At 50.7% G+C, this 9,860-nt stretch overlaps 1 protein-coding gene across 1 annotated transcript in view; it reads right to left on the minus strand.

The window, feature by feature from the left end:
- LOC132595357 (bone morphogenetic protein 7-like) overlaps positions 1 to 240 on the minus strand; it is a gene marked incomplete at its 5' end in the record, with an annotated part of 57,083 nt that extends 56,843 nt beyond the window's left edge. The window contains one exon of the mRNA XM_060293228.1: positions 48 to 240. Within this exon, the coding sequence (XP_060149211.1) occupies positions 48 to 240 (193 nt within the window). The remainder of the gene's footprint in view (positions 1 to 47) is intronic.
- Between the last annotated feature and the right edge of the window lie 9,620 nt (positions 241 to 9,860).

Consider the following 9,860-nt stretch of genomic DNA (forward strand, 5'->3'; position numbering starts at 1 on the left):
AGCTGAAGCAGCTCAGGACCTCTCCCAGGCACCAGTACAGCACCCACCTGCCCAAGTGTTCCTGCAGCACCTGGTAAACGCTGATCCGGAACGTCTCGTTACTGAAGTGTTCCCGGATGTGGTCCTTGTAGATCCGGAATTCGGCTGCAGTCACCGCTTCCCCTTCTGGGATCTTGGAAAGATCAAACCGGAACTCCCGGTGGTGGTAGCGTGGGTGGAAGAACTCTTTGTCGTGTTCCACTGCAAAGGGGAGAAAACACACATCGGCACCAAAAGCTCATTAGTGACTGGGTTTCACTCTCCCAGCTCAGAGTCCAAGCATCTTGCCTAAGCTCGATGGAGACTTGCCCAGGGCCGGTGACCCCTGGTGATGACTGCCTGTTCCAGGCTGACCTGCAGCAGACTACAGGTCACAGGCTCAGACCCCGTGGTCACCTTGGACAATAAGAACAATGAACTCTGCACCAACTTGCTGGGGAGAGTGGGGTACTGACCAAGTCATCCCAGAGGCCCTGGACAGGCCTGGGCTCCGGGGACTCAGGCCTGGGCTCAAATCCAGACTCAGCCACTACCAAGCTGGGTGGGCTTGGACAAGCGCCAGGTTAGCTATCCAGACCTCAGTTTCCTCATCTGAAAAATGGGAATAATAATCCCCCTTCATGGGTTGCTGTGAGAGTTAAGTGATCTAATTCATATAAATAGCTTAACCACTGGAAGGGCTGGATAGCTGTGAGCTACAGTGTAAACGTCAACCTTACTATGCCTATCATGGGTTACCTAGGCCAGTGGTGCTCAGCCCTGGCTGCGTGTGACAATCACCATGGGAACTTTGAGAACACATTGATGCCCTAGCCCAGTGGGGGCTGGTAAACGTTTAATAACCGGCTCTCTAGGACCCGATCTGCGGTGTTTGCCAATTTTCATCTTGGAAGATTTCAAGCTACCAAAGTGAAGTCACTGAGAACAGTGGTGGGCAGACTGGCACAAAGTGGGCTCCAGTACCCTGCCCCTCTCGGAACCAAATGAATCACTATCTTTGGGGAAGGGGCCCAGAAACCTGTACTTTTTAAAGCACCCCAGATGTCTCTAACAGCAGCCAGGGTTTACACAGCCTTAGACAAAAAGAAGAAAAAGAGGTGAATGGCAGCATCTTGGCGGGGAGGGTGGGGGGTTTGGAAGAGGACTTCAGGACAAAACAAGGTCAAGGGACCAAGCCCTTCTCCCTTATACTGGCAGTGACACTAGACTAAGCCATTATGTCCACTTCATAGACGGCGAACACCAAGATGGATGTAAGTGCAAGAGCGATGCTTCGGGGAGTGGGCCCCTGGTTCCCAAGGATCGTGCATCCTTTGGACTAACATGGAGCAGCAACGAAGGTGAGCATCGTCGGTGTTGCAAAGATGCAGGATGGCCAAGCCCAGGTGGGCCTGCAGCATCTGCAGGTACCCTTCATCTCCTGGGAGATACAGCCCAATCTCCACTTCCTGCCTCGGGGGTGGGGAACCAGAGAGACAGGGAGGGAGAGTGCAACCAGCTTGGCCAGAAGGGAGGAGAAACATGACCAGCGAGCTTCAGCTTTCTCAGCGTGAAAGCCTCAGGCTGGGGGGTTAGGGCTGCCACAGGTACAAGCAGGACGAGAACGCGTGAATGCCTTTGAGGAAGGAGGTTCACAGCACTGGCAGCCCAAAGGCCCTTTAAAAACCAAAAATCTGTTTTAAACCTTAACAATATGACTGGCCCAGGGCATTTCCACTTTGATTTATGGAGAAGATGAGGATGCAGGGTCTACTGCGGCAGCCTCTGCAAAGTGCCCCCCACGGGGGATCGAGGGAGCCTCGGGAGGGGACCCCAGGGGAAGGGGGCCTCTGTCACTAGGGAGATGCCCCGGGCCAGTCTTGGTCACCCTTCTAGCTCATTCAGCCCTCACGTCACCCTAGGAGGTGAGCACAGTGCCGCGTCGGTAGGGGTAGGGGTGCACCTGAGACCCAAGAGGCGTGGTGCGGCCTCCCAGGGTCGGGGAGCTGATACTGAAACCGAGGTCCCACCCAACCCGAGGCCTTAACCACACATCTCAGTGGCAGTGCTGACAGCTCAGCAAGGGGAGTTCCTTGGCGTGTCTGTTAGAATGTTTTCACTGCATTACAACATACGTGTTGTACGTGCACAACCATAGGGGTGCAGTTCAGTGAACTGTCACAGTGAACCCACCATGGGACCTTCTCCCAGATCAAGAAACAGAACATTACCAGTGCCCCCTTCCTCTCCCCCCAACTTCTCAAACCAGAGGTTAGTTTTGCTTGTTTCTGAACATTATAAACAGGGAATAATACAGTATCTATTCTTCTGTGCCAGGCTTCTTTCACTCAACAGCGTTTGTGCGATTCATCCACGTTGCTGTGGACGTTCATTCCTCCTCGTTGCTGTACAGTATTCCACAGCTCGATTACAGCCCTGTTCACGGATCCATCCCACAGGACACGGGCGTCTGGGTAGTTTCCAGTTTGGGGCTCTGCGAGCAGCGCTACTGTGCACATCCGGGCACCCGTATTTCCGGGGGGGGGGGGCAGGCACACCCGGAAGTGGAGCTGTGCGTGTTCGATATCGCGCCCGAGCACTTTTATGTACGGGGGGCGGGGGTGATGGAAGAAGGCAAGTCTGTCCTGCCAAAGACGTGGGCACAGTCTGGGGATGACTCCTGTTCTCCTCAGGTACTTTTCTGCAGGGGACTCTGGGTGGGGGGCTGAGGGGGAGGCGACAACTCCTGGAGAGAATCCCTGCGCCCCAGTGAGCGGCCGGAGGGTGCACCCCTGCCCCCCTGAGCTCCCTCGCAGTGAACTCAGCCGTGTCGGCCCCAGCCCCAGCACCCCACCCAAGCCAAGGTCACCAGAGACCACCCACAACCAAATGGAAAGGACACCCTATGGTCACCATTTTTCTGGACCTCCAGGTAGCAGCGGCCAACATGTGGCTCTTCCAGCCTCGGCAGACCTTGCCCTCCTGCAGTCCCCTTCACTGTGAACACTTGGCTGTCTCCCGCCCACCCCGCCCCATCCTTCTGGCCACTCCTTGAAACATCCCCTTAGATATTTCCATTTACAGGAGTTGACATGCAGCTAAGGAACACCAGGAGTGGCCCCCCATGCTGACAGACTACACAGATACAGTCTCTATTTCCAACCGTCTTCCCTTCCCCCCCAGCGGAGCCAAACCCCCAAAGGCCAGAAAGAACCCCTGAGGTGTGCGATGCTTCAGTATTCAGCGAGCGAGCAAGCCAGCTTCGTGCCGTTGTGCACAGGAGCCTCGGGCACGGTGCCTGGGACTCGGCGAGACCCCGACAGACCCCGGTGCCCCTGCTCCCAGCGCGGGGACAGACCATGCCTCACCACAGCTCCTACTGGCAAACACAGCCATCAACCCAGAGCAGAGAATGGGACAGTGGACCCACAATTTACAAATGAAGATGGCTGAAGAACCCAGAAGTGCAAAAAGGCACGTGCTCCGTGACGGTTCTCGCGTTGAGCACTCTTGGCCATCACGTGGTGGATCCAGGCGAGGCAGGATTGAGCCCCATTTGACAGATGAGGAAACTGAAGCTCAGGGAGGAAAGGTAACTTGCCCGAGGCCACACGTTAGGTGAGTGCCTGAGCGCCGAAACCCCACTCTTGACCTTTACACTCCCTGGAGCCGGGTGGCCTGAGTTCAGATCTCAGCTGTGCACTGCCTGTGGTCTTGGCCCAGTTACTTAACCTCTGTGCGTATCCCCTTCCTCCAGGGATATTACACTGGTCCTTCCTCATAGGGAAGCTCACAGGAGGCGGCACTTACAACAGTGCCTGGCGAACGGGGAGTAATTTGTATGGGTCATTTTTACAGGGCCTCTCAAACAATGAGCTGTAAGAGTGACAGTCAGTACAGAAAAAATAATATGTGCGTGTGGGTATTTACATAGTTCAGCTATGATAACTTTATTTGAAAAAAATTACAATAGATCAAACAGAAAAGAAATGTTTGGATAAGCATGACATTAACACAGGTACAGTCACTAATGTCACAGGCAATGAAGAAAGAAAACACTGATATATAATCACAAATATAGTTTGTTGCAGCAGGTGTATATGTAACTTTTTTTAACGTGTAAGATAAAACGTATCTTAACTGCTAAGACAATTAAGATATCAGGGTTATAAGGTTTCTTTTTTAAAAAAAGATAAATGGATAAAGTGTCCAACTAAATTTCTTGCAAACATTTACAGGCTCTTTGGCATGGCTTCCTAAGTGAAATTTTTTCATTAATCATTTTAAGACAATGAGAGGGATGAACCATGTCATTATTCTGTTCTTCCTGAAACCTACATAATCTTGTGATTTATCAAAGAAAAAACAGTCATTTTTTAAAAGAAGAGCAGCGACTAATTCAAAGTTCAAAGCAAATCCCAAATCTCCTCTTCCCAAGGTTTCCATTTAATATGGAAACCGCTCCACCGTGTGGAGTCTACACCATTTCAGTCTCAGGGATCAAGATGGCTTAACAGGGCTTCCCTGGTGGCTCAGTGGTTGAGAATCTGCCTGCCAATGCAGGGGACACGGGTTCAATCCCTGGTCTGGGAAGATCCCACATGCCACGGAGCAACTAAGCCCGTGTGCCACAACTACTGAGCTTGCGCTCTAGAGCCCGTGAGCCACAACTACTGAGCCTGTGTGCCACAACTACTGAAGCCCGTGTGCCTAGAGCCTGTGCTCTGCAACAAGAGAAGCCTCTGCAATGAGAAGCCCGCGCACCGCAACGAAGAGTAGCCCCCTCTCGCCACAACTAGAGAAAGCCCGCGCGCAGCAACGAAGACCCAATGCAGCCAAAAATAAACAAATAAATACATTAATTAAAAAAAAAAAGATGGCTTAACAGTCACCACTAAAGCAGATGGAAACATGCATGCATTTTAGGGAGAAAACTGTCTTCACACTTTGTTGTTAAATTACTGTAGTTGATTACCCAAGACTCGAGTTTTAAAATAAATGTTTAGAGTTGATATCTCCCTGAGCCCATTAAGAAAAGCAACCCAAGGAAACCCAGAACCTAGGAAACCGGCTTTTTCTCCCACTGCCCTTTATAGTCTAGAACACCACTGACTGAGTGAACTCACAGGAATGAACAAAGGACCTTCATCTTCAAAAGATTAAAAAAGTCCAAACCCCTGAGAACCAAAAGCTAAGTCCAAAGAAAATAGATTCCAGAAAAACCATCCTGACAGCAACCAGCTTCACGACTGTCCCCAAAGCCGATTCTGATGTCCTTCTTTCACAAAAGCCTGAAATGATAACCCCAAAGCTGGCCCCGGGAGGGCAAATTTTGGGCTGGAGGGTGCCAATGAAGGGTAGAGGCAGGTGGAACAGGAGGCGGTATCCCCTCTCATGACCCTCTGACATGTCAGGCAAGACCTCTGCCCCACATACAGGTCAAGCCTGATCCCCAAGCATCACCCAAGCGCGTTTGCCTCCTCTCAGCACCTAGGGGTTCTCCTCCCATTTACAGTCACACGATACGTACAAGTGTGCCCCTCACTAAGTTAGGGTCCTCTGCACAAGCGGATTACGATAACCAAAGGCAGCTTGCCATGCAGACTTGCAGAGGGCAGCAGGCATTTAAAGGGTACCTAAGTGGGGCTTCCCTGGTGGCGCAGTGGTTAAGAATCCACCTGCCAGTGCAGGGGACACGGGTTCAAGCCCTGGTCCAGGAAGACCCCACATGCCATGGAGCAACTAAGCCCGTGAGCCACAACTACTGAGCCCACGTGCTGCAACTACTGAAGCCCGCACACCTGAGCCTGTGCTCCGCAGCAATGAGGAGCCCGCGCACCGCAACGAAGAGTAGCCCCTGCTCTCCACAACTAGAGAAAGCCTGTGAGCGGCAACGAAGACCCAACGCAGCCAAAAATAAATAAAATTTAAAAATAAATAAATAAAGGGTACCTAGGTGGAGGTTTCCAGAGCCACACTTTATAGAACTGTATTTAACACCCTAAAAATTAGGGGTATGCCCCCCGATATACACATACTGATGTGCATACACAATAATACACAAAGATAAATGAATACAATAAACTCTTGGGAAAAGAGCTCTAGAAGATGCAATATTCCTCCTGCTCCCTAAGGGTTCATTTCGTGCTGAGACACAGCTCACTGTGATGTCACCCGTGGGTGCCACGTTCACGCCATCTCCTTCTCTGGGAGAGCTTCATCGTGGCTCTTGCAATCGAGCCAAGTGGTCCCAAGGGAGCCACCACCTTGTCCCATGACCTACTTCCCCAGAGCTGAGGGATGGGAGGGAACGAGCCCCAAGCTGGGCCCAACACAAGATTTCTTTTATTTTTACTGGCACCTGGTGGGAAAGAGCCCTGTTTGTTTTCTCTGCCTTAAACCCTAAGGATGTAATGTGGCACTCTGGGCAGCCTCACACCATCACCGCACAGAGAAAGCTGGCCGGTGAGAAGACTCCAGGCAAGGAGGACAGAGCTCAGAATTAAGGGGGAAGCCTTCCAGGCTTGATCCCCTGGCCTGGTGGTCCCCATCCTCCCTGAAGTTTGAGGTTTCAGTTCTTCTAATTCGTGAGTCACGTGGAGACCCTTCAGACAAGTCCCGTGTAAGCTACTTAGAGTCAGGTTGCTGTCCTTTGCAACCAAGGCAGTTCTGAGCAAAACAATCGAGCCCAATTATATACACACCCAGAAATGGATGGGCAGGAAACACACCCAGGTAATAGTGGGGATGCCCAGGTGACCACTTGCCGTGAAAGCTGCTTTCTTCAGATGTGGATAATTTCCAAGTACAAGATGACCCCCTGACGGAGCTCTGGGAACAGGGGCAATGACGTCTCGATCGTGAGCCTCCAGTGCCCCGCACAGCCTGATGGTTAGTAGGGCTCCATTAGTCTATTGGATTCAATATATTACTTCGTGTAATCCTCTTCTAGTCTTTAAGTCAACTATTTTATTGATAACATACATGCAGTAAAGCACACAGATCCTACATGTTCATGAAGTTTGGTGAAATTTCTCAATGCAAACGCACCCAGAGCAGGACACGGCACATTCGTTACTAGCACCAAAGACACCCCCCCGGGCCCCTCCCGGGCCCCTCCCAAACACCAGCCCCTTGCTCATCCCCAAAGGTGACCACCATCCGAACACCCAACACCGCAGACTCACCCTGCCTGCCTGGGGCTTCCCCTTCTGCCTCTGCTTCCTTCACTTAACTGTGTCCGCGCGCACCCTCCGTGGCTATGCGGAGCGGTTATTCACTCATTTCCACTGCTGTACTGGACCCCACTGTATGAATAGGCCACTGCTGATTTTTCTATGGGCATTTGGGGAGTTTCCAGTTTGGGACTATTACAAATCGGGCTACAGTGAACATCCTTCCTGTTGGTGAACACAATTCTATTGGGTAAACACCTCGAAGCAGGAGTGGGAATGGACAGAAGCCAAAGACTGGTCAAGGGCAAGCATTTTGAAGAGAGGGAGATGGAGAAGGGCTACCCAGTGCTGGCTAGGAACGCCTCGTGGGCAATAATGCCAGTGGTGGATATAAGCGCAGGAGGAAGAGCTCCACAGGTGAAGTAGGAGAGAAGGAAACACGTGTAGATGCAGAAAGCTAAACTTGAGGCGACCTGTGGGAAATCCAAGTGGGAAATTTGACTGGACAATTGAATGTCCAGTTGGGGGCTGCTGAATTGCACTTATGCATCTAGTTTTGTGGGAAAAATGCACATCCAATGAGAAAGATGAGCACCGCCTCGGACCACTACTGGGGGGCTGTGCGGGAGATGGAAGACACGGCCACCGCAAGACCTCGGTCCAGGGGAAGGAACAGGACCAGAGACAGGCAGGATAAGATGACCAGGTGGTGGCCAGCGTCAGGTAACAGGGATACGGAGGCCACGCACGGGGTTTGATCATCAGCTGCTTAGAGACCCCAGGACGTGGTAATGGTGGAGACAGCCGTGCACAGAAGGCAAAGAAGCGAAGAGATGGCCAGTTGCAGAGGACAGACATTTGCATCGTGGAGGGGGGACTGTCAGCCCGTACAAAGCTGCCTTCATTCCCTCCTTGAGCCGGTCTCCCGGCTAGGGCTAGGAAGACCTGATAAATAGTAGTAAGCAAGTTAATGGCCCAACTGTTCCTTCCAAAATTTCATGGTTTTTAGAAAAAGCTTAGTTAACTTTCCAGACTATGTGGTCCTCTGACTGTCCCCAAAGGATGCCACCAAACTATGAGAGAGGACTTAAATATTTTATAAGCAAAGTGACACTTTCCAAGTAAAAACTGCAAGTCCAGCATTGGAAGTCTGCTCTTTACTCAGCGTCCGGTTTCCCTGAGCTTAGACTGGACCACGAGCTCCAGTTATGGGCTGGGGGCAGACCCCTGGACGCCTTTCACGAGGCTCTGAGAACCAACCAAAGTCCAAAATATAACCAGAAACTAGAGCTGAGTTTTCAAAGACCCTTGACTTCTTAGGATCCTGTGGCCCAGCATCCCCCCACCCCGATTTCACTCTGAAACTTTCACCCCAGGCTCCTTCCTGTCCTACGGGGATACAATTCATCCAGAAGGTTCTGGCCCACGCCAGAATTCACTGGAGCTGATGTTACCAAGGCTGCTGTCACTCGGCGATTTATGGCTGTGCAGCTTCAGGGATGTGAAATTTGATGATGGTTCTTCATTCATTCCAAGATTTACACGGCTAGATTAAGGAGCTTGAAAAAGCCGCCAGAGGCATGCCATAAATTGGGAGTCCTAGAGAACTGAAGAGACATACCAATGACCCTAACAGGAAAATGTTCTCTTAATAACATGAGCGTTGATACACTGTGCTGCTCTTACAGAAGAAGGGAGACGGTCCTAAACACAGAGAAGAGGAAAACTGCATCAAAGTCTAACATGATAAACACTGCCAAGAAAATATTTCGGTGTCTCCTCACCCCCACTGTATTCATTCTACAAGTGTTTCTTGACCGCCCGCTCTGGGGGAAAGAGCCCTCTGTTGACCTGCTAGAGGTGAGAGGTGGATAAAAGCTCACTTGGATTGCAGCTCTGTCACCTACCCAACCTCTGAGCTAGGTAACAGCCACCGTTTTAAAAGTTTTATTTTTAATTGTGGTAAAAATACACACAACATAAAATCTGCCATCTTAACCATTTTAAAGTGTACGGTTCAGTTGCGTTAAGTCCATTCACATGGCTGCGCAAGCAATACGCAGAACTCTTGCTCTTGCAGAACTGAAACTCTGGCCCCGTTACACGCCTCCCCATCTGCACCCACCCCATCCCCTGGCATCCACCAGTCTACTTTCGGTCTCTAGGACTCTGACAGCCCTCTGTACCTCATACAGTGGAACCACGCTTTTGTGACTGGCTTAGTTCACCGTGCCCAATATCTTCCAGGTTCATCTATGTTGTAGCATGCTTCAGAATTTGTTTCATTTTCAAGGCTGAATAATACTCCATTGTGTGGATACCCTACGTTTTGTTTATCCAGTCATCTGTCAGGGAACACCTGGCTTGCTTCCACCTTTTGGCTCTTGTGAATAATGCAGCTACAGATACGGGTGTGCAGATCTCTCTTTGAGACCCTGCTTTCCATCCTTTTGGATATATGCCCAGAAACAGAATTCCTGGATCACATGGTACTTCTACTTTTAATTTTTTGAGGACTTATCATACTGTTTTCCATAGAGGCTGTACCGTTTTACATTCCCACCAACAGCACACAGAAGTTCCAATTGGTCCACATTCTCTCACCCCAACGCTTGTTATTTTCTGACGATTTGTTTTGTTTTGATAGCAGCCATCCTAACGATATGA

This window comes from Globicephala melas, unplaced genomic scaffold, assembly GCF_963455315.2.
Source record: "Globicephala melas unplaced genomic scaffold, mGloMel1.2 SCAFFOLD_640, whole genome shotgun sequence".
NCBI classification, from domain to species: Eukaryota; Metazoa; Chordata; class Mammalia; order Artiodactyla; family Delphinidae; genus Globicephala; species Globicephala melas.